This window comes from Vulpes lagopus, chromosome 12 (assembly GCF_018345385.1).
Source record: "Vulpes lagopus strain Blue_001 chromosome 12, ASM1834538v1, whole genome shotgun sequence".
NCBI lineage: Eukaryota > Metazoa > Chordata > Mammalia > Carnivora > Canidae > Vulpes > Vulpes lagopus.
The window spans coordinates 55,700,534-55,724,757 of record NC_054835.1 but is presented as its reverse complement, the minus strand read 5'-3'; the positions used below and the strand labels follow the sequence as shown (position 1 = coordinate 55,724,757).

General features: G+C 55.4%; 2 protein-coding genes across 7 annotated transcripts in view; both read left to right on the top strand.

Moving 5' to 3' along the window:
* Positions 1-17,597, top strand: part of RNF157 (ring finger protein 157) — a 78,815-nt gene extending 61,218 nt beyond the window's left edge. The window contains exons 12-21 of one of the 6 annotated variants that reach the window (XR_005983196.1): positions 2,263-2,501; positions 3,229-3,337; positions 4,932-5,043; positions 5,490-5,677; positions 5,956-6,021; positions 7,264-7,312; positions 7,898-7,980; positions 9,095-9,205; positions 12,963-13,003; positions 14,732-14,828. Coding sequence is in view for 3 of the 6 variants with exons in the window: in XM_041726232.1 (XP_041582166.1) it covers positions 2,263-2,501; positions 3,229-3,337; positions 4,932-5,043; positions 5,490-5,677; positions 5,956-6,021; positions 7,264-7,312; positions 9,095-9,205; positions 14,732-14,853 (996 nt within the window). In the remaining 3 variants the exon portion in view is untranslated. Of the gene's footprint in view, positions 1-2,262; positions 2,502-3,228; positions 3,338-4,931; positions 5,044-5,489; positions 5,678-5,955; positions 6,022-7,263; positions 7,313-7,897; positions 8,070-9,094; positions 9,207-12,962; positions 13,004-14,731 lie in introns of those variants that run through there. The other 5 variants (XR_005983195.1, XM_041726233.1, XR_005983197.1 and 2 more) reach the window with 5 other exon arrangements.
* An 878-nt stretch (positions 17,598-18,475) lies between these two features.
* Positions 18,476-23,460, top strand: FOXJ1 (forkhead box J1). The gene is made up of 3 exons (XM_041724118.1): positions 18,476-18,883; positions 19,428-20,097; positions 21,806-23,460. Exons 2-3 carry the CDS (start codon positions 19,600-19,602, stop codon positions 22,574-22,576), a joined length of 1,269 nt encoding a protein of 422 aa, XP_041580052.1. The 5' UTR covers positions 18,476-18,883; positions 19,428-19,599; the 3' UTR covers positions 22,577-23,460.
* The last annotated feature ends 764 nt before the right edge of the window (positions 23,461-24,224 follow it).

The window sequence follows — 24,224 nt, the reverse complement described above, 5'->3', positions numbered from 1 at the left end:
GAACAAGGGGTGATTATTTTGTATTTGAATACAATGTACCGTGTTTATCCGAGTCCTGGAAAAGGTAACTTTTTCTTTACCCTGTTTCATGGCTCCAGCAACAGGGAACCAAGTGGATGACATAGTTCACTTCCGTGTTCTGGCGCAAGTGATCGTGCTCAGTGCAGCCTCCAAGCTGTGTGGTCGTAGCTGCCTCTGCCTTCAGATCCACACACTCACTAGTAGAGGAGGGCCGTCATTCTGCATGTGGTATTAGCATAATTAGTTAGCTATTTAGGGAGGAAAAATCAGCTTAGCACTTCACTCCTTACCAGATTAACAAATAAATTCCAGTTGGAGTAACTAGTTAACTATATTAAAGACAGAATAAATTCTAGACGATTCTTTAGTTGACTTTCAATGGGAGAGGATTCTCTAAGCTTAAAAGCAGAGGGACATTACTAAAAAAATGTGTAGATTTTACCACATAAAAAACTTTAAAACTCAGATGTATAAAGATTAAAATTAAAAGGCAAACAACAAATCATTTAAAGAAAAAATATCTTCACATTTATATCAGAGGAAAGGCTAATATCTTTGCCATGGCTCCTATGAATCAAACAGAAAATAGACAAAGGATACTTTTAAAAATTCTCAGAAGAGGCTGCTTAGCGGGTTAAACAATCTTTTTTTTTTTTTAAGTTAACCACATTAAAAACCCACAATATGCAAATTAAAATGAGATACCATTTTTCACCTTTCAGATTCTAAAGATTTTTAAAGGAGACTCCATGAAGGGTACCTGGGTGGTGCAGTTAGTTAAGCATTGCCTCTTGGTTTCAGCTCAGATCAAGATCTTGGGGTCATGAGACAGAGACTTGCATTGAGCTCAGCGCTGAGCACAGTGTCTGCTTCAGATTCTCTCTCTCTTCCTCCTGCTCTGCTCCTTCCCTGGTTCACTTATACACAGGTGCTCACTCTGTCTCTCAAATAAATAAATAAAATCTTAAAAAGAGAGAGACTCTATGCTGGGCAGAAAAGCAGTTAAAATAGGTTCTTTGGTTAAAATAGGTTCTTTCTAAAATAGGACTACTTATAGGATTGTTGGAGAAACAAAACAGAATAGTTATATACATCAAGAGCCTTAAGAACATTTATCTCTGGTAATCTAAGATCTAAGAATTTATTATATTTATTTTTAAAGATTTTATTTATTTATTCACAAGAGACACAGAAAGAGAGAGAGAGAGAGGCCAAGACACAGGCAGAGGGAGAAGCAGGCTCCATGCAGGGAGCCCGACGTGGGACTCCATCCCAGGTCTCCAGGATCACACCCTGGGCAGAAGGTGGTGCTAAACCTCTGAGCCACCCAGGCTGCCCAGATCTAAGAATTTAATCCAAGAAGACAATCTGAAAAAAAAAAAAAAAAGAAAAGAAAAGGTTTGTGGGAGCATCTGTCTACTTGCTAGATGGATGTTGCCCAATTCACGAATCATTTAATAAAACCAATTAAATCTTCAAAAAAAAATAAAGATTCGTGCACAAGGATGTTCTTCAAAATGTGGTCTACATTAGGAAATGTTGGATGCAGCTAAATCCCCAGCACAAGTAGAGTAAGTAGGAAACATGGACTCTGTGAAAAGGGGACATGTATGAAAGGAAACACTTATGTTTGCTGACATAAGCAGGATATAAAATTGTTATTTACAGAGTACAACTGTGTAAATTGAACAGGGAAAAAAGTTGGAAGAACACATACCAAAATGGTAATAAAAGTTTTACTTTGATTATTGATTATTTCCACCCCTACCCCCCTTTTCTACCTTTAATATTTTTTACCTTTAAGTGTTTTGAAAGTTTCCTATAATGAACATATATTTCCATTATAGTTAGAAAAATAAATATTACAAGGAAGAAGTTTATCTGTAGGGATGCCTGGGTGGCTCAGTGGTTGAGCATCTGCCTTCTGGCTCAGGGCATGATCCCGGGATCCAGGATCCCCTGCAAGGAGCCTGCTTCTCCCTCTGCCTCTGTCTCTGCCTCTCTCTGTGTGTCTCTCATGAATAAATAAATAAATCTTAAAAAAAAAGTTCATCTATAAGTGGAATCTAGGACTGTGTGTTTCTTTGACATTTTATTATCCTTTGGCTTATTTTACAGAAGCTCTTCTTGCCAGATCAGATGTAAAAGAAAACATTTTTTCAGATTAGAGTAGGAAACATGATCGTGCCATAAAACAAAGAGTACTTAATTAATGTTTCAACCTGTCTCTGATTCCCCCAGTCCTCAGAGAACATTCCACCAGGTTATGAAGTGGTGTCTCTTCTGGAAGCTCTCAATGGGCCCCTCACCCCATCCCCAGCGGTCCCTGCACTCCACGTGCTTGGAGATGGCCACCTCTCAGGAATGCTGCCCTCCTATGGCAGCGATGGCCACCTGCCCCCGGTCAGGACGCTCTCCCCGCTCGACCGCCTGTCTGATTGCAGCAGCCAAGGAATCAAACTCAAAAAGAGTCTCTCTAAGTGAGTGGTTGGTGTTCAACAGTGTTTACCCTGGGTTCCCTGATGATATGCTTTTCTTCTGTCTTTTGCCTCCTCGGTACTGGCTCACGTCCTGGGTCACTGGAGCAGTGTAGACCCTCCAGGCTGTTCCCAGCTTGGTTTCACTGAAAACCTGGGGCTACCCCTCAGGCAGGAGGTTATCCCGTCCTTTAGGAGGGGGAGATAAGGTGGCATGTGGGTACTTCGGAGAATCCAGGCAGGCAAATCGCAGGTGTTCTTGGGTGGGGGGACGGGGTGGGGAAGAGGACATCCCTGGGATCAGGGAACCCCGTGGTGGGCACTGCTTAGTCTAAACACTGAAGGAACCCTGTGCTCTGTACCTGTACCTTTTATGCATTGAAACCCAATTGGGCACAAGTCCTGAAAAGCTTTCTGTGGCAGAGTTAAGGAGCATGTTTTTAGGTAAAAATATTGAGACCCTAAAACTTGTCAGTGGTTTTTTCCCCCAGCCCAGACCCAAGGTATTGAAGGAGTTCAAGGCAAAACTGCGATTTTCTGACCCCCAGAAAAGCTCACTCCCTTCTTAGTGTTCTTTCTCAACATGCCCTCCTTCAGAAGACCTGGGTGTCCCCCACCCAGCCCTCTGGGTCCTCTTCCTCCTGTGAGAGCAGGCTAATGAGAGTGCAGGCCGGTTCAGTTCTTTACAGGGATACTGGCTTCAGATGCTCCTCTCCCTGGACTTCTGCAGGTCTGTTTCCCAGAATTCTTCTGTGTTGCATGAAGAGGACGATGAGCGTTCTTGCAGTGAGTCAGACACCCAGCTCTCTCAGAGGCCATCAGCCCAGCATCTGGAAGAGGTAATCTCAGTCTCCATTTCTCAGACGTTGGATGGCGGGTACTTTTGTCTCACCAGCCTCTCCAGGTCCATCTGCTTTCATTCACTCCTCAGGTACTATGGAACATTCTTTGAGACAGGAGCCAAAGCTTCATTCCATTCATCCTATCAACAATACATTGAGCCTATGTTATGTGCCAGGCACTGTTCTGTACGCCAAGAACAGTGGCAGAACTGTCTCTGTATGGCAGTTAGCCAGGTAGATTGGAAAAGGCAAAGATGATAAAGTGGTCCCTGACCTTGGGAGCTCGGGGTCTAGCTGAGGATCAGACATACATACAACTAACAGCAGTATGTCTAGCACACAGTTGTTGTTCAGTAAGTATTTGTTGGATGAATGAATGATTCTTTTTTTATTTTTAAGATTTATTTATTTATTTGTGTGAGAGAGAGCGAGAGTGCTCAAATGGGGGGAGGAGCAGAGGGAAAGAATCTCAGGCAGGCTCCCTGGAGAGCATGGAGCCTAATGCAGCACCTGATTCCATGACCCATGAGGTCATGACCTGAGCCGAAACCAAGCGCGGATGCCTAACCAACTGAGCCACCCGGGCATCCCTGAATGAATGAATCTTAGCTATAGAGAATGAATGAATATTAACTATAGAGAACTGCCCCCACAAAAGGACAGTACGGTGCTGTGGCAGAGACACGAGAGATTATGTTATGTAGTGAAAACCAGGGAAGTGTGGTGGAGGAGTAGCATTTGAGCTGGATCTTAGCTTTTTTTAGACTTGTAGAAAAAAGTGAGAGAAGCATTCCAGGTGGTGAAGTAGTCCGTGCAAAGGCACAGAGCAGAAGCTGGGGCTCTGAGCAGACCAGTGGTATGCAAGAGTGTTGCCCACAAAGGCCCATCTGACACGGTTGCAGCATGGTCCCCCAGAGAGCATCTGAGGCCTCGGGATGGCTCCGCTGGCCCAGGCAGGTGGGAGTGCCTGAACTCTCTGGGGCGCCTGGTCAGCTCAGTTGGTGGAGCTTGTGACGCTTGATCTCAGGGTCGTGAGTTCGAGCCCCATGTTGGGTGTGGAACCTACTTTAAAAAAAAAAAAACTCATGGAGAAAAGGGTATGGGGACAGAGGATACTGGCCCAGGTGGCCGATAGCTGGGTGTCAGGAGTGGGTCATGAGGCAAAGGTAGTGTTTGTGTGAGGTCCATAGAGCTGGGACTAACCCGATATTCAAGTTAGAGACGCCTTGCAGGCAGTGAGGCCTCTGCTGGTTTTGTGTTCTTCAGAAGGAAAGTGGTTTATAATCCTGGGAAACCCGGGGTGGTTCCCGTGTCACAGCTGCTGGGTGACCTGTGTCACCTGAGCTGCAGTCTTTGTGTGGCCCTAGCAGATGCTGAGCCTCAGGCAGGATGTGCTGACTGAAGTTTTCACCTCCCCTGGGAAGCAGCCATTCCGGACCAGGGCTGCAGAGGAGGGAAGACAAAAGAGAAACCGTCCCTGCTCTGCACGCAACCTCAACCTCCTGACAATGGGGCCCAGGGCCCTCCCAGTGTCCTCCGCCTCCTCCTTACCCAGTCCCCTGCCCTTACACCTTCCTCTGCTTCCCTCCAGGAATGTGATGTAACCCCAGAAAGTGAAAATCTTACCCTGTCATCCTCGGGAGCTATTGACCAGTCGTCTTGCACAGGGACGCCTCTCTCTTCCACAATTTCCTCCCCAGAAGGTACATGAGGGAGCAGGAACCATTGCATGTTCTTCTGCTCAGCCCAGTCCGTGGCACTCCTGATAGCTCCTGTGGGCAGACTTGGGACCAGCAGGTCAATACCGAAGCTCCATGAAAACCAGGCCCCTCTCAGAGGCCAGGGGGTCCTGCTGACAGCTGGGGGGAGGGCTCATCTCACCCCCCCACCCCGGCCCTGCCACCATGGGTTCCTTCAATGCTGGGTCAGGGACAAGCAGATCCTTGCTCCCTGGGTTGAGTTCTGAGCCCTAAAATGTAAAGGAGCAGAACCTTGGAAAATTTTAAACCTAGACCTTTATTGGTGAGGCTGTGGTGAGGCCACTGTGGTCCTTGCTGCGTGAGCACGGGGAGGTTGCTCTGCTCCTCGGTCAGCTCACAGAAGCCATACCTGACCTCCCGGCTCCTTCCTTCTGCCCCTGACTCCACAGACCCTGCCAGCAGCAGCCTGGCCCAGTCAGTCATGTCCATGGTGTCCTCCCAGAGCCAGCACTCCCAGATCAGCACCGACACAATCTCCTCCATGTCTGGCTCCTACATCGCCCCTGGCACTGAAGAAGAGGGAGAGGCCCTCCCTTCACCCCAGGCTGCCAGCAGGGCCCCCTCAGAAGAAGCAGAGGTAAGGGAGGAGCACAGTGATTGTCTTTGCTGCTTTGTGCGCTGCACACGCGTCCAAAGTAGCTCAGCCTAAGGTCTGCCGGGGATACTGCCAAGTCCCCTGCTGTGTCCAGAAGTGCCCTGGAAAACAAGGTAGGGCCGTTGAATCAAAGACTCCCTCACGTCTGACTCCTGTTTGGTGCCACTTCTGTCCCAAGGACTTGGTTTGGATTTGCTGCCCTGTGGGCTGGGTAGGAGAGCAGTGATGTCTGTGCCTTGATTTCTGTTGCTCTTCGGCAGGTGACACCAGCAGCATCTCCAGACAGCAACTTCGTTGGCCTCGCCGCTGAAGAGCAGGATGCAGAGGTACCGCCAACGGCGGGCGCAGGGCTCCCTCCCATCAGAGGGGCTGTTGGCACTGGCGGGGGACGCAGTAGGCTGGGGTCTGTTCTGGAAGAAGCCTTCCAAGGTGGTGTGCTTGGCTCAGTTAGGGGCGGGCTATGGTATAGAGGGAAGAGTAGCCATGCACTCTGGTCGGTGGATGGTCCCTTAGCCCATCGTACTGGTCACTGCGTAAAAGGTGTGGAGTGAGTCCTAGAGGGAGCTCTTCCCATCCAGACCCTAGACTTGAGAATGTGATCATCCTCCGTTCACTTCGCATTTACCCAGAAGGACTGCGTCACAGGCACTTCCTGGCACTGGAAGACATAAAGACCCCAGTGACTTGGTTTTGGCCTCCACCTCCCCCTGACTATATATACTCATCCAGGGACACCTGGCTGGCTCAGTCAGAAAAGCATGCAACTCTTGATCTCAGGGTTGTCAGTTCAGGCCCCACGTTGGATATAGAGATTACTAAAAAAATAAATAAACTATATATTCATCCAGGAGCTCCTGGCAGGATTACAATTCAGCATGAGGATACCCTGGTGGAGATGTTCAGGAAATGCATGAAATGTTCAGGTCACAAGGAGGGCACTAGAGCTTTTTCTTTTTCTTTCTTTTTTTTTTTTTTTTTTTTAAGATTTCATTTATTTATTCATGAGAGACAGAGAGAGAGAGAGAGAGAGGCAGAGACACAGGCAGAGGGAGAAGCAGACTCCATGCAGGGAGCCTGATGTGGGACTCGATCCCGGGACTTCAGGATCAGGCCCTGGGCCAAAGGCGGTGCTAAACCGCTGAGCCACCCAGGCTGCCCCACTAGAACTTTTTCTTGAGTGTGATGCTCTCACGGGAGTATCTGGAGAGAGTTTGGGATGCTAAGGAATTTCTGGAAGTGTTATGATCATACTAGCTGCTTTTTCATTTGACATTTATTTCCACCTTCAAGAAACAGTATGAGATAAACTGTTGCCAAAGCTATTCCTGAAATTCCCTGGGTACGTCTGTAACAGGCCTCAGACCTGGTCCCTGCGGGCAGACCATGCCTCCCCAAGCAAAATCTGTATCTTCCAGGCCTCCTAGGCTTCTCAAACACAATGGACAATGTATGCTATTGACGAAGGCCCCAGTGTGAGATACCATTAGCCCAGTTACTTCTGTCTTTAACTGATCAATATATTCATTTTACTGTTTTTATAGACTCATAGCACCTTCCTTCTGTCCTAGGGAAATGATGTTATAGAGGAAGAGGATGGATCACCCACACAAGAAGATGGTAAAAGACCTGGTCCTTTGCTCCCTCTTATTAGATTTCTTTCCTGGGTATTCTTTAATGGGTAGAGAAAGGGGTACCGGTTATGACTTGGTGGCACTACTCAGTTGTGTGGCTGTTGGGGAAAGATTGTCTTCTTGATGGACTATCAGAGCAGGCAGGGTATCTGAGGACCACAGTAGGTCTTCCTGGCTCTCTCAAGGTCTCAGCGCCAAGGATGTATGATGAAGCTGCTGCAGAAGGCACACAGGGAACTCTGTATTTGCGTGGACTAGGTTCTGAAGCTTCTTGGGCAACCCCCATCACCTTCCTTCCCGCTTCCGCTTTTCAACTGAATCCCTCAGAGCTGCTCTTGGCAGCTTTGATGTTTAGCAGCAGCAGCAGCAAAAACAATTTTCTCCACTTGGGAGAAAGGACTGTTAGGCATTGGTTTGGTTTTGCTTTAGCAAAGATGGCAGCTGATGTTTCAGTAGCAGAGGGACCGTAGGGGCCAGCGGCCACAGAGAAGGTGCAAGAAAGAGACATCAGCCGCTCAGCATAGACAGATGTTGGTAGGCTATCGTAATGACTTTCTTTGCTGTAACTCAGGCCTCCGTTATATCTTCAGATGGAAATGTTTTGTCTCCAGGAAGGCTGGGACAGAAGGGATGATCTCCAGAGCAAGGAAGGAGGGAAGTGGAGTTGGGGCTGGGAGACCCCCCCTGGGAATGAAACACCACGTGCTCCAGGAGCCAGCATCTCTGCCCTGTGCTGCTCTGAGGTGCCTCTCATAGAAGGGCACCTCCAAAGCAGACCTGGACCCCAGCCTGGATGCAGATGTCATCCTAGTTGCTTTTGCTTTAGCGCTGGCCGTTGCTTGGGGAGTTCAGGGGTGTGCATGCTGGCCTGACCACTCTCACCTGACCCAGTAGCCCTGAAGGAGGGCCTGGCCACCAAGGCTGTGTCTCTGCCACACTTGCACGCCAGCCCAAGACAGGGCCGGGTGCTTCATTGACTTGGTTGATGCCTTCAGTGCTCGGGGTTCCCAAGTCACCCTCTGTGATCGCTTCCCCCCCATAGAATGTTTGCTTCTGAAAAATGCAGGGTGGCGGGCAGTTTCTGCCTGACATTCCATAGCCCACACGATGGATTTATGTTTTTTCCTCTCCCTTTCATCAAGAGAAAACCAGAGGCGTGGGGGAAGCTAGAAAAAAATAACATCTGAAACCTTCCCCTTCCCCTTCCATGTCTGTAGGTTTCTGCTCAGACCCTTAAAACATACTTGAAGTAACAAACTAAGTTTCATAGGAAAATAACACATAATTTTGTGAACGTGGTGATCCTGAATAATATGCAAAATTATGGAACCTGAGACTTTTAGTTTTTGTTTTATGTATCTATCATTTTACAGAGCCTCGTGGTCATAAACACCCAATGTGCCCTGGCAGACCCAGGCAGGAGCAGAGGCAGCCTCAGTGGCAGCTCTTCCTCACATCCCCCAGCCACGCTCCACGCACCACGCGGCTCCCTGTTGGGCCCACACCCTCCCTGGTGGTCCCCACACCAGCTGGGAAGGGGCCAGTTCAAGAGACAGGGCAGCACAGGGCAAGAACACAGACAGGCCCACACAGTTTGATTCAGTTCGATTCCTTTATTGTCCACTCTTTACCCACTTAATTACTGTCTTTTCTTTAACATATGATTTGATTTTTTTGTCTCCATCCTTAAGATTTTTTTTTTTTTAAGGACAGCAAAGTAGAGAAAAATATAGCCAGCCCCTCTCTAACTGCGTTAACTCCGTTACAGGCCAGAGGACATGCGCATTTCTAGGTATGGAGTGTGACAATAACAATGACTTTGGCATCGCCAGCGTGAAAGCACTGGACAATAAGCTGTGCCCTGAGGTCTGCTTACCGGGTGAGTGGCAGCTGCTGAACATGAATTTGGTGGGAGATGCTCCCCTGCTCGCACCCCTGCTCTCACCCTGGGACACTCATCTCCTGCCCTGCCCTTCCTGCAAGAAGGCATGGGCTGTGCTAGGACGCTGGAAGCCAGATGCTAGAAGGAAGTGAGGAGGCCTCGGGAGAGCCCCTGAGCTTTGTGCAGAGAGCGAACCCTGCTCTGAACAAGAATATTAGGACAGGAAGACGGGAGTAAAATGCCCTTTCCTTCCAAATTGGCCTGCTCGCGCCGCCCTCCACCCCGATCCTGCAGGCCCCATGACAGGTGGCCTGGTCTTGTTTTCAACAGGACGTTTGAGGCAGACCCCATCTTCAAGAAGGTCTTGGGAAGATAGCCTGAGTCCTTAAAAAGGGGACGCGTAGCTCCTCGGAAGGAATTTGTTTAGTTAGGAGCAGGGAGGAATTTGAAAGCCTACACGGTTTAGATTAGCACATGGCTCTGTGAGGCAGTGAGCTTTGGGTTACGAGTCTCATTGTATTTTTTAGACTTGGATCCCAAAGGAGAGGTCAGGAGTACAAGGGTGACTATGCTCCCTGGAGCCCTAACTTTAAATTTAGTCAGGACTATCACCATGGCCCTTGCTCCTCCTGATACTAAGCTGAACCTGAACGCAGGAACTGTGTTAATCACACTGTGAGCACTCACTTCCTGCTGCTGCACATGGTCATTCAAGGGCTCCGCAAACAGCTTCCCTGAAGCCAAGTCTTGCCCAGGTGGACCAGGTCAAAACCGCCCTCCTGGTTTCACAGCAGAGATTGTCATCCACACTGTGGTGTTTGTAATCTCTCCAACATCCCCTGAGATGAAGACTTATTTGAACTTCAGAACAGCCATGTCACATCATGGGTCCAGTGCTTTACTCGCTCAGCGAAGCGGCTAGAGGCATTGGAGCGGCGCAGCCTGGTGTGGTGGCCGCTCTCCGTCAGCCTGTGAGAGACACTGGGCCTCACACGCCTGCGTGGCCCCGCACAGGCTGGTGGCAAGGAAGCCATAATTCCTAGAAGATGCTTTCTCCAGCCTTTCAAAGGCCTCTCTCCAGTTGTTTTCTGTTTAGTGTGTCCTGAAGATACTGCCCAGGACGCTTCACGTTCAGTGAGGCCAAAAGATGCCATGTCAGTCCTCCTGCTTCTCCCGCCTGCGGGTGGAGGAGGGAGCGTGGACCCAGTCAGGCCTGGACTGGAGCTGTGGGGCCCGGGCACACTTCACTTCCTGCCTTCCCACTCCTCACCTCGCGTCCGTCTGTCCATTTGTTTTTCACGTCTTTTTGCCACACGTAAATCTGTCTGTCTGGTTTGTTTCTTTTGAAGCTCATTTATGTTATGTAGACTCCGTATGGAAGTTTATGTTCACCGCGCCAGCACTGTGCCCCCACCCCCGCCCCCGCCCCCGGCCATGCTATGCCCGACACCAAGCTTGCTGGGCGTGCGCACATCCCAGAGGCTCCTGCTTATGATTCCAGTCCTAACTGGCAAGGGCCTGTATTCAATAGATTTTCTGAGAAAAAATATTTGCGAAAATATATTAATCCCTGCTCCACAAAAAATGGGGATGCTTCTGTGGCAAGCATTATGAGAAGGATTTGCATCGGCATCCCGTGTCACTAGTTGGGAAAGATGACATCTCTGTCCTCTCTGCCCTGTGTCTGTGGCCGCTCTATAGCAACCATCCTTTTGCTAGGCTCCCACCTCCCTTGAGGGGCTCCCCCGCCCACCCTCATTTTTCGGCACAGGGAGCTGCTGGGAACTGTTTTAGCCAACCATGCTGGTGGAAATTGAGCTTGTTTCTTCTGCTTCCTCCTCCTCCTGACTCCTTCCAGCCAACCTGCTTGTTAATATTTATTCCACTTATGGGATTGCTCGGGATGAGGAAAGAACCCCTGGGGTTCCTTATGGTGCTCTCAAGAGCCAGCGGGCTGAGATGAAACTAGGTTCACAGTTCAGGCTAGTGGTGCAACCAAATGCCTATGACCCCTGTTGGGAGAGCGACTCAGGAATAAGCACTTGAGATGTCCCCTCAGACCCTCCCCAGAGGTCACAGGGCTCTTACAGGAGATGGAAAGCACGTCTGCTTTCTTGGTAAAATGTTTCTCTGGTTCTGCTGTTAACATCACACTGGTAGCAATGGGATGGAGAACTCTCTGGAAGCATCTGTTGGGTTAATAACAGGAGTATCCACTCTGGTAGGTCCCGTGGAATAAATAGGCTTCCTCACGCTCAGCTGTAAGTTCAAACCTCCATCCTGTGACTGAGACACCTGCAGGCTGGCTCGGCTCCATGTTCTGCACCCATCAGGACAGCTTCTCAGGCACTTGGTCTCTGCTTGAGTCTGTTTCCCTCTCCAAGTGGCGCCACTCCCTTCATGGAGGGCTGAGGAGAAGCAGAGCCGAGGAGGGCATCCCACACTCTCCCTTGTGGCACATGCCGCCCTCCCGGTGCTCACTCGTGCTCTGCCGGGAGACCCAGCTGATGACGGAAGACCATGCGGGTCCCCATCCTCACCACTCTCATCACACTCGTAGGAGTGTCACTGAGAGGGCACCTGTGTCCTGCTAGCTAGCCTCTTTTCCCCTAAGAAGCTTCTGAGCCTTCTTAGGCCCCAAGACCAAGGGGGTAGCATGTTCTGAGATTGTTCTAAAAGGTCTCAAGGGGAGGAAATCTAAGTTGACAGGTACACAAGATGAGCAGGTTAGAATTGTGAGGCCAGGCTAAGTAGATATGGTTCTAAGGAACTGGGTGGAATAGGACACAGGTGGCAGCATAGTGGCCAGGGAACCAGTGATAAGTCTGTGAACAGGTTGTGGGTAGAGTATGTATGTGATGGAAGAAAAGCAAAAATCATTTCGGTTTGTTGGTGGAAATAGAAATATGTTTTTGAATGACCACACTGTAGGAGTGGACATACCCAATGAAACCTAGCAATGCCTACAGAAACCTGAAATTCAGTTCACTCCTCTCTTCAAGCCCCATAACCCAAGACGGAGATGCCGCTAGGAAAGTTTGCACTTCATAGACACAAAGGGAAAATCTGAATTAGGTTTCTCTTTCCACTGGAAACTCTCTGAGACAATCAAACCATTAGAGCATTTACATCTAATCTGTGGCTTGGTGTAGAGGCAGGAAAAGGGTGTGTGGAATTCCCCTAAATATGCTCCCCAAATCTACCTCTAGAGGTCTCTCTGCTCTCCCTTTTCTCCTCCTCTAGATGGGAATTGAAGGGAAGTCGCACCTTGATCTATCTCCACAAAGGATTTTGAACTGCCACGCTCAAGCTCCGGTGTCTGGCTGGAGGGGACAGAGTGGCAGCACTTGCTCAGGAAGCCCTGTCACCATGCGGGCCCGCCTCTGCAGCCAGTGGAGGGCAGCAGCAGGGTTTTGCTGAGGGCCCATCAGATTCCTTGCAGGGGAGGGGGGGGTACCTCATTATTGCTGCTCAACCTCCCCTCGCCACCCAGGGAAATCAAGACGCCAAGGAGAACACATGCTTCAGCTCTGAGTCTTAAGGCTCTTCCAGAAGGAATGGTCTTTGGCCCTGGCTAAGGATTCTAGAGTGGTGGAGTTGGTAGCAAGGACTCGTGTGAATTCAGAGTCGGGACAGCCTGTTGGTTCGGCGTCTCGTGGCGCGCTGGTTGGCGGCGGCGTGGATTGTATTGTGTGCGTGCGTGTGTGTCTTCTCTCTTGTTCACCGTTTGCTTTTGGTCTCTCCCATCAAACAGCCGCCGTTCCGGAGTCCTGCCCCATAAACATTGAGGACTAGGTATGAGATCTACCAAATTCTATAAGTGAACGAACAACTCTTTGCATTTTGGGGGTTCCTGACCTAGAGGGCAGTCTTGCCTTCTGTTCATCCTGCCACACTCAGGAGTGCCGCCCTTAGAGGAGAAAGCACTTTTGACCCGTGTCCCAGACTCCAGGGGAGAGAGCTCTCCAAATTCCATCTGGGTGTGAGAGATACCTATGAGTTTTCTGCTTTGCTCACCTGTCTCCCCCAGGGGCCCACCCCCACAGACCGCTATTAGAGCCTTAGGCCAGATTATCACACCAGGACACTCATGGGAAGAAGCAGTTTATACCTACCTAATCCTAGCATTCGGACCACTGGAGGGTCTTGGGCTGGCCCTAGCGTGAGGCTGACCTCAGATGTTTGAGAGCAACCCCCTCAAACACAAGCTCGGTGAGCCTCGGGCCCCCTGTGCACTCAGTCTGCTATGAGTCCTGAGGGGCCAGGCCTGCCCCGGAGGCGGCCAGGGGTTCCTGGTTCACTCACCCTGTGGCAGCTGGATAGACTGGGAGGCCCCTGCGAAGCAAGACCACCTCACCGGGCTGGGGGGAGGGGTGCCTGTGAAGGCGGGCCACGCGGGGAGGGTCGTGGACCCCATGGAGTTAGGTCTTTACCCAGAGCCTCTGACTCACGGGGAGCTTTGTGCTGCACTGAAACGAAGGGATTGGATGAGCCGGTCTGGGCCAGGAGGGCACTTGAGGGGAGACCCCGGGGAGAGATGAGGGTGGCCTGAACAAAGAACGGGGGCTGGTCTTTGAGCACATCTGACAAGTCAGCGCCTGCTGTCTCCTCCTTTTGTCCTCACAGCAGTCCTGTGAGGATAGCACTATGCTCCCACTGGATGGGTGGGAGAACCAAGGCTCCCAGTGAGGGGGCCTACCCAGGAGCACGCAGCCAGTTGGTCAGGACTCGGGAGTGAAGCCTGGGTTTTCTGACCACAGGCAGACAAATGGGAGGCAGTGATGGATTAAATACAGAGCACCTAGGGCAGGGGGGCCCAGGATGGGCTTCCGGCACCTGCAGCTGGTGCTCATCCTGCAGAAGCAGCAGCAGATTTGGGGGAGGACATGAAGTTTAGTGCAGGCTGCCTGGGGGATCCCAGGGCTCTCAGGCCGCTGGCTCCTGGGGCAGTTGGTGACCTCAGCAGGCTGCTCGGGGCGGGAGAGATGAAGAACAGCAGGTGTGCAAGAGGGGTGCTGCAGCCATCACACCGGCTCCCCCCCATGCCCTTCTCTCCCTGGCACCCTGCTGGGCTACCAGCCCCTTCCTGCCCCACCCCTGCTCCCGCAGCAAACACTGACACTGGACCCAAATTAACACACTTTTCTCACCCCCCTCTGCTGCTTCCTGCCCTGGCAAAAACCTCAGCTAGACTGGGTTTCTTTGTCCTCCTCCACCATGACATACAGGCAAACTTCAAAACAAAGAAAGATACAAGAGTGGATTGTAGGGCAACTAGATACCTTTGCATGTTCCTCTCCACAGGGGCCATGGCTGTACTCAGGACAGCAGCAGTCCCCTGGCCCCACGGGCGCGCGTCTCGCCCTGTTCTCCCTCCCTCACTGTGGCTCGCACACACATGGGAGTTTCAGATAACACGCATCCTGCTAGCATCCGTGCCGAACTCCTGGGCTGTCCTGCTGGAGATGCCATCTGGACCTGGCCAGGGGTCTGCTTCTATACCCTTCCTTTTCTCTTATCCAGGGAGCTGGCAGGCCGATGACAACGTTGTCAGTCGTCGGAACACACAGCACCGGCGCTTATCATCTGGCAGCCTGGAGGACCTTGAGGACAGACCCTGTGTGTGGGGTCCTTTGGCCGTCTGAGAGCCCCAGCCCTGCAACGGGGCTCCCTCTTGCCCCCACATTCCATCCTGGCCTCACGGGACTGCTGGCCCCCTGGGTGTCCTCAGCAAGACCACGAAGACTACATCCAGACAAGAGCTGGACGTGGAGGTCAGCCTGTTCCTGCTCCCAGCCCAGCCTCCTCCATAACCATCACCCTTCCCCTCCCAGAAGGAACTAGAAGCCTCCTCTCTGCTTGTGGGCCAGAGCCTCTCAATGAACTACAGCTCATGAGACCCTTTGCAGAGACTCTGGAATGTATCCACCTCAGGTGGAGCCGAGGTCCACAGGCTGGTTGTTTCTCGTGCATCTTTTCCTCCCTAGGAGGTATTCCAAGAAGGCCTGGAGTTTTGGCAGCTTCATTACAAACACCCATCCGGCATTTTATCTGGTCTCTAGAACATCATAAGCACTTTGGGGTGGGGTTGGGGGATGGCTTCTGTGAGAAAGGAAGGCCATTTTGTCAAGCTTCCCTCAGAAAGCATTAGGAGGAGCTCCTTCTCAAGGATAAGGAATGGTGGCAACCAAAAGATTGGGTGAAAAAACAGTTCTTGCTTCTGGTCACAGAGCTAGTCTCCTGTGCCTCACGTGATGTCTGCTTAGGAAGGAGGCCTTGAATCCCAGAATCTCCCAGTTATGTGGTCACCCCAGGAGGGTTATGATCAGGTGCATTCATGAAGGCCTGGGACTCCATCCTAAGGTGACTTTTCAAAAAACACATCTTTGGCCACCTCTGTGTGCCAGGCACTGTGTTAGCTGTCCTATATTCTCACATTTCACCACTGCGCCCTGTCAGGTAGTATTCTTATATCCGTTGTCCCTGTCTCCACCCCTTTTTGTTCATAGTTGAGAAATAGGCAGAGGGAGGGGTGGAACAGTGATTCTCAAATTGGTGCCCAGGAGGCTCCCGGAGCCCGCCGAGCTGGGGCCAGCGGTGATCTGAGAGTCTCCCCACCCCATGTGTTGTCCTCCCCTGCCTTTCAGATCTGCTAAGCCTTGGGGGCTGGGGCGGGGGGGGGGTACTCCTTCATTAGGCTCTTTAGAGATTCAGAAGTATCGTTCAAATCATGTGCCCCCCCCCCCCCCCCAGCCCTCATCAGCCCAGTGTAGGGCCTGTAGACAAAAGTCTGAAACAGCAAGGCCAGGCTGCAAGCTGTTGGGAGTTACTTCTCTGCTCTCAACACTGGTGTGGCCAGTGGGTTCCACATAGTTCTTGGACAGATGTGTTGTCTACTGGCTTTGGGAAAAGGTGGTCTTTGGGGGGAACATGAGATAGGGAAGCAAAGTTGGATACAGCCATTTGTGAGGCTGAGATGCAGTAGAGCCTTAGGCCCAGTCCATCACGATGGCCTGTCTTCGTATTCAGAATTGTTACCCTGAGTTTTTCAGGGCCATTTCCAAAACCCCAAAGAGAGCCCGGTGCCCAGGGAATCTTTCGCACCTTCCGTGTGGCTTCTTTGCACTGTCAGGCGGTGGTGACCCTTGCCAGGCCCAGTGGTTATGGCTCAGGTCCTGCCCTGGTTGGGGGAAGGCCCATTGTCCTGACAGATGTGACATGAACCAAGCCTGAATCTAGGCTTCTGTCTTGAGTCCTGCCGTGGACTCTGCTGCTTCAGGCCTGACTCCTTGTCCCTTCTTTCCCCCAGCTTTCTTCCAGCCCCTTTCATGTTTGCGTTCGGTCGGAGCAATAACCCCACTTCCTGATTTCCTTGAAGTTTAAGCGCCAGGGAATGGGGAGCTTCCCTTAGCCCGGGGCGGCAGCACACAGCCTCCCCTACTCTCCTGGCAGGTCACATTCACAGTGTGCTGTCACCTGAGATGAAGGAGATGCAGGGTAAACAGTAGCCACAGTGGCCAGGAACCCTGAGAGGAAACCATTATCACCCTCTTCTGAGGAGGACCCGAGTCCTTCCTCACAGCACATGCTGGGTCCTCCCTCCAGCAGGAGGCCCAGAAAGATTCTGAAAGGCCTTGGTTCCGTAACCAAGACATGCTTGGGTTAGAAATGGCCCTTTCACTCCTGCTTCTCAGACCCATCCTCCCATCTCTCTCTCTCTCTCTCTCTCTCTCACTCTCTCTCTCTGTCTCCCTCTCTCTCTCCTTTGTTCTCATTTGGCTCGTAGGCAAGCAGAAATATCCCATCCAAAGGAGCCGGTCTTTAGCCTGACCAGGGAACAAGGGCAGCTGCCAACCCTACTGCCCCAGTCCATCATCTAGAGACCATCGTGTTAGACGATAGGGACCCAGAGAGAATGGACGGGCCTGGCTCTTCACCAGAGAGCACAGACTACCTGGAGGCCCGTGGCTCTTCCTGCCAACTCCCGTCTCGGGTCTGAGCACTGCTATGGCCTCGAGGTGGTGTGGTGATCCTGGCCTCACAGAGCCTTTTTTCCTTTTGCCCTTCCTCACCCACTTCATCCAGCAGTTTATGCCCACACTGGGGCATCTCCTGGGCACAGACCCACACACTTTGAGCCGTCTCACCTGGGGAGAGCTAGTGTCCCGCCCGCCTGATCTCGGCATGCTGGTTGATCACTTCGCTTTAGGACCTGCACACCTGGTGTGTGCTGGTGTGTGTGTGTGTGTACTGTTTGTGCCATCTGGGTACCCCTCTCACTCCCCGGAGTACACTCATGGGCACACTACAGTGAGGACATCAAGGATGCAATATTTATGGATTGCTGCATGATTCTTAAAAACGAATAAAACTGTTTACAAGGGAAGGAGAGCTGCTAATTGTACTCTTGGCTTATTTGTAAAAGTTTCTGGCCGACTTTGTCCAGTGCTCAAGTATTTTTACTCAAGAGAATCTAGAAGTGGAGGAGTGGGAGAGGGCAAGGGGTAGAGAAGGACGTGGTCCGGGGCGGGAGGTGGGAGTTGACGTCCCACTCCATGGGCCCGGCTTCCCAGCCTGCCCCCCTGCTCCTGGGCAGAGGCCTGGAGCCCTCACCCCACCCTCACCCTTAAACCGGAGAACTTCCACCACCGCAGCTCCTCAATAATTGAAGAGCAGAAAAGCTGGCGGCAGGAGGGAGGCCAGGGGAAGGGACGAGGAAGCCCTGGTGTCCCTCCTACCCCTAGTCCCTGCCACTTCAAAGTTGGGGACACTAACCGGACAAATGACCCTGCTAGGAGAATTCCGGAGAATTCGGCAAGTCCGTGGCTTCTCTGAGTTTCACTCACCCGCACGGTTTCCTGAGCTATCTGAAAAGGAGGGAGGAGGGCCCTTCCGCAGAAGCCTCTGGAAAGTCAGCTTCCGGGAACCTTGCTGAGTACAGGGGTGGGGAGGGAGCCGCTTACCGAGAAACCCCACCGGCCTCGGGGCGTGTGGGATCGGGGCAGCCCCCGCTGCGGACCCGAGCGGCCGGCAGCCCCGAAGACGCGGACCTGCCTGCGGGCGCCGACGCCACGCTCAGGGTCGGGAGGGTGGGGCAGGGCACAGAACGTGAGCCCAGATCCGAAAGGAACCCCCAGGCCCCCGGAGCCCGCGCCCGCTCCCAGCCTCGGTCGGCGGAGCCGCAGACGCCCGGGCGCAGCCGGGACCGGCAGGGAGCGAGGCGGGAGGGCGGGAGGGCGGGAGGGCGGCGGGCGGGAGCCGCGCGCTTCCCCGAGCCCTGCGCGGGCCTTGGGCGGGAATGCGCGGACCGGGACGCGGTGGCGGGCAGGGGGCTGGGCGGCGCGGGAGCGGGAGCGGGCGGCAGAAGGAGGGAGTTCCAGGAGAGTTGCCGCCGGAGAGAGTGGCTAGAGCCCGCGGTCTCCTTGGAAACGTGCTGACCAATAGCGGCAGCGGAAGCTGTTTATGGGGGCGGAGCGTCGCCATGGCAGCAGAAGAAGCCCTTGCAGCGGCTACTTAATGCCGGTCCCGGGGCCACGGGCGCTCAGAGAGGCGCCGTCGGGCGGGGGGGCGACAAGGGGCGCTGGCGGGGCCCTCGAGCTGGGGACAGAGAGCCGCGGGGGGTGGGAGGAACTTCTTCCAGAACCTTCCTTTGGCCCGGGCTGCGCTCTGAGCCAGGTAAGGGACTGAGCCGGCTGCGAGCGGCGGGAAGGGAGGGTGTCCTACCAGCCCGCTCTCCCATCCGTCCTCGACGGAAGTGGTGGATCCAGGAGTGACATCTGAGTTTGGGGGACACTTACTTCTCGTCCCCCCATAACTCCTGTTCCCTTCCTTCCCCGTTATCCCCCATCCTGATGTCTCTTTCCAAAGATCAGACAACCTCCCCGTCTCCCGCCCCGTGATACTGCCCTCCTGGGCTCCCTCGCCCCGTATTCACTTGTTGGGGGGGGGGGGGAGTGTTGAATTCTCGCTCTTGGGGAGAAGGTGGGAGCCTCGGATGCCCCTACCCTCTTCCCTCATTTGGCTAATAAAGTCTTCTCTAAAACCTCCGAGAGGAAAAGAGAGACGGGGCCCAGTGGGCACTGCTTGTCACCCAGACCTCGGCCAGAAAAGATCCCCCCAGCAGCGGGGACCGTGTTAGAAGAGCCCCCCCCCCCTCGCTCGCACACGCTGTCCCCGGGGGTGGGGGGAGGCGCTCAGCTCCCGCTGTGGTCCCCGGCAGGCACCGCATTCGTATCCGGAGGAGGAGGCGACCCCCGGGTCGCGGGATGGAAGCGCGCGTCCGGGAGGCGCTGTAACGGGAGCCGCGGGAGCCAGCGGGCCGGAGAGCGCGGCGGGCCACCCCCGGCTCAGCCCGTGGATGTTGCCCGCCCCCTCGGGGAGTCCCCGCAGACATGGCGGAGAGCTGGCTGCGCCTCTCGGGTGCAGGCGCGGCGGAGGAGGCCGGGCCCGAGGGCGGCCTGGAGGAGCCCGACGCCCTGGATGACAGCCTGACCAGCCTGCAGTGGCTGCAGGAGTTCTCCATTCTGAACGCCAAGGCCCCCGCCCTGCCGCCGGGGGGCACCGACCCCCACAGCTACCACCAGGTGCCAGGCTCGGCCGCGCCGGGGTCCCCCCTGGCGGCGGACCCCGCGTGCCTGGGGCAGCCGCACACTCCCGGTAAGCCCACGTCGTCGTGCACGTCGCGGAGCGCGCCCCCGGGGCTGCAGGCCCCGCCCCCCGACGACGTGGACTACGCCACCAACCCGACTGTGAAGCCGCCCTACTCGTACGCCACGCTCATCTGCATGGCCATGCAGGCCAGCAAGGCCACCAAGATCACCCTGTCGGCCATCTACAAGTGGATCACGGACAACTTCTGCTACTTCCGCCACGCGGATCCCACCTGGCAGGTAGGGGAGGCGCGGTGGCGGCCGCTCCCTCCCCGCTCCCCTCCCCCTTCCCCGCGCCAAGGCGGACTGGACGCGGGTCCCAGGTCCGCGTGCCTCGTAGGCTCTTAGGCTCGGTGCAGCCAGGGCCCCAAGGGAGGAAGGCCGTCGAGGAAGGACCTCAAGGGAGCCTAGTGCTTGGAACTGCCCCTCCTGTGACTTCAGAGGAGGAGGAGGGAAGGATGATTAGAGGGCTTCAGAAAGGGTGCAGATCCCGAAATTCATGGGGAAAGCACCTGTCACTCATCCAGTAGACCCAGCCCAAAGACCAGGGCCAGACTGTGTGTGGACATGGGCTCCTAAGAGAGGATGATGGACTAGGGGACACATTTTTGTCCCAAGTCCTAGAATTCCTAGACACCCCCTGGCCAAAGGACACTTTGTCAAGGCCTGACTCCGAGTCGGATGCTGGAGCATCGCCCTTGCCAGGCTCTGCATCCTGTCTGGGTGCAGTTGGCTGGTGGAGGTTGGGGGCAGGGGAGGGCAGTGGGGTGTGAAGGCCAGCTGTGTCCCCGTAGTGGGGCTGTGCCTTCCTAAAGTACAGCTGCTGCCCCAGCCCCTCACCCCAACTCCTCCCCAGCTTCCTGCCTCCTGTCCTCCCCCTCCTCTCAGTCAGCCTCCCTGGGGGGACAATTACCTGCGCCAGGTGCTTTCCACAGGGGCTTTCCCTGCCGCACTAGCTTCGTGTTCCAAGTCTCCGGAACTGGCACAGAGCAGCCAAGGGGCCCAGGCCTCCGTGTAAACATCCCAGCCCTGCCAGGGGCCACCACTTGCCCACCACCCTGCCTTCTGGGCCCTAGAGCCCTGTCCCCCAGCATGGTTCGAACAAGACTGTGCACCTAGGAATGAACAGGGCAGGATGGTGACTTGCGGCCAGGCAGACAGGAGTCCTCCACCATCAGGATCAGGGACTGCCTAGGGACAGAGGCCCCAGAACGTCCAGACTTTTCCCTGGGGCACCCCCAGGAAGCAGGCTGCAGAACCACAGTCCCAAACTATTCCACATTTGCTTGGGCCTTGACTCTGGGGCAAGTGCCATTTGTACCCTCAGTGAGAATGCAGAGAGACCCCCCACACACACCCTACCTGTGAAGCTCAGGCTGCAGGAAGTGGGCCTCAGAAATGAGTGCTGTGCTCTAGGCTGGGTAATTATCAACTGAGGCCTCATAGTCTGGGTGGGAGGAGGAGGCTCGGGCGGGGGCGGTGGGGGGGGAGGCAGGCCAGCAGCCCACTCAACAAACAAGGAAAGTCATCAGACCCCCCCACTTCATCCCTACCCTCACACCCTGGCTAGCCCAGCGCCCCCCCCCCCTCACTTCACAAACAGAGAGGGCCAGGCCCAGGCCGGGTGAGGTGGCTGTCCAGGCCCTGGGGGAGCTGAGGCCTTTGGCCAGAGGCCGAAAGCGGTGGGGTAAGGGAGGGAGGGCGGGACGGGGCGGCACTGAGAGCCACCCTGCGGCTCAGGGCTCGGATGACTGAGCAGGCCCATATCCCGGCAACAGGGAACAAAAGCCCCCGACAGCACTCCTGGCTCCCCGCGCCCGCGCCGGTGGCTGGTGTCCCGGAGCCGCTGGGCCGAGCGGGGCGGCCGTCCCTCCTTCCCGTGTGGCCAGGAGCGCCAGCGGCCCCCCACTCACCGGCCCACCTCTCTCTCCCTCTCCCCCGTGCCCAGAACTCGATCCGCCACAACCTGTCCCTGAACAAGTGCTTCATCAAGGTGCCGCGCGAGAAGGACGAGCCGGGCAAGGGCGGCTTCTGGCGCATCGACCCCCAGTACGCCGAGCGGCTGCTGAGCGGGGCCTTCAAGAAGCGGCGGCTGCCCCCGGTGCACATCCACCCGGCCTTTGCCCGCCAGGCGTCCCCGCAGGAGCCCCGCGCCGCCCCGTGGGCCGGGCCGCTGACCGTGAACCCCGACGCCCAGCAGCTGCTGCGCGAGTTCGAGGAGGCCACCGGGGAGGCGGCCTGGGGCGCGGGCGAGGGCAGGCTCGGCCACAAGCGCAAGCAGCCGCTGCCCAAGCGCGTGGCCAAGGTGGCGCGGGCCCCCAGCACGCTGCTGCTGACCCAGGAGGAGCAGGGCGAGCTGGAGCCCCTCAAGGGCAACTTTGACTGGGAGGCCGTCTTCGAGGCGGGCGCGCTGGGCGGCGAGCTGGGCGCGCTCGAGGGCCTGGAGCTGAGCCCGCCGCTGAGCCCCGCGGCGCCCGGGGACGCGGACCTGACCGTCCACGGCCGCCACATCGACTGCCCCGCCACCTGGGGGCCCGCGGGGGAGCAGGCGGCCGACAGCCTGGACTTCGAGGAGACCTTCCTGGCCACGTCCTTCCTGCAGCATCCCTGGGACGAGGGCGGCAGTGGCTGCCTGCCGCCGGAGCCCCTCTTCGAGGCCGGGGATGCCACCCTGGCCGCCGACCTGCAGGACTGGGCCAGTGTGGGCGCCTTCTTGTAAGAGGCGGCCCCGCGCCACCTCCCGACCGCGCCCGTCGGGGCCCAGACTGCTCCCCCCACCCTGGCGCAACGGCCCAGGCAGGGGCCGGCCGGGTCTCTGGAGGCCGCCCCACGAGGCCCCCCACGGCCCCTCAGATTCCGGCCCAGGAGGCTGAGAACGGGGCCCCCACCCCCACCCCCTACACACAGTGTTTCATTGATCCTCCTGTCGCCTGCCCAGGGTCCGGCTCTGGCCCTGCACTGTGGGAGCTGCACCTGGGGGGGCCCGCCCCAGGGCACCCCACTTCCATGCCTCTCCCTCTCCCACTGTCCTCCCCAGGTCTCTTTCAGAGAAAGTTCCCAGGTACAACAAAAGCTAATTAGGTGACAGCAAATTAACCCCCGGGAGGCCTCTCCTGGCAAAGCCTCCCTGGGGCTGGGGAAGGGGAGGAGGGGTGGGGCTGGTGGGAGGGGGCCGAGGGCAGAGACAGAATGAGGTCGGGGAGCCTGGTGGGCAAGGAGATTTTCCGAGGCCTTGGGGGTCTTCTCCTGGCCCCCTCCCTAGAGGTGGGGCAGGGAGTGCAAATCCCTAATCTTTGACTTGAGGCAGAGCGCAGCGGGGAGCTGGGGTTCTGGGGGGCTGGGGGACAGAGGCAGCCGAGCTGCAGCGGGGAGGAGGACAGACTAATGTAGTGAGTGTAGCATAGCTGAGGCTTAACAGGGAGGGGGGCAGAGCTTGCTAGAACCTCTGGGAACAGGAAGGCCAGGATGGCCGCATCCCTGCCTGCACGCGCTGGGGGGGAGTGTCTCGCTCTACCCGGAGCCCCTCCACATCTGCGTCCCGCATCCACCCTCCTGCCCTATGGGGCAATTTAACCTTTTTCATGGAAAGTTATTTACAATAAAAAAAATTTTTAAAAATAAAATTTTTAAAAATCTGAAAATGGATCTGCTTGCAACTTTAGGAAAAGGCAAGGGCCAGTTTTGGGGGGGGGGTCTTTCTCTTCGCTGGCAGAGGCGGAATGTCTGGGAGGAAGATGTGGAGGCCCTGAGGGCCTCAAGGGGGCCCCCTGATGAACTCCCCATGACCTCTGTGTCCCCAGGGAGAAAAGGGCTGAGAGGCGGCCCCCAGGGGTCCCCTCCAGCCTGAGCCTCAGCACCTCTGTCTGCACAGTGGGGAGAGCTGCACCCACAGCCCTAGGAAGTGGGTGACCGAGGAGGCACAGCCCCCTCCCTGGCCCTGGGGACTCGCAGGGGCCAAGCGGGCCCAGGGCTCAGCTCACGTGTCCCTGACCGCCAGGGCCTGCCCGGGCTCGCCTGCCGGAGTCTGCGGGCCCGGCCTGGGCCTGTCTCCAGCACCACCCTCCCTCCGTCCTCTCCTGGAGGGACAGGGTGTGAGGCCAGAGGGCCCCAGCCTGGCGCGTGCTCGCCCCGCCTGGCGCCTTCCCTCTCAGGCCCAGGGCAGGCTTGAGGAGGAGGAGGAGGAGGAGGAGGAGGAAGGCCACCAGGGAAGCCCAGGTGCCCAGACCCTGCTCCCCGACTCACTCACACCAGCAAGTGCACTCCGTGACAGAACAGCCGACCCGAGTCCTGATAGGGAAACTGAGGCACAGGAAATGTGTGTGGCACCTCTCCGTCCCGTCAGCCCAGCTTTGTGTGGAGCCCACCTC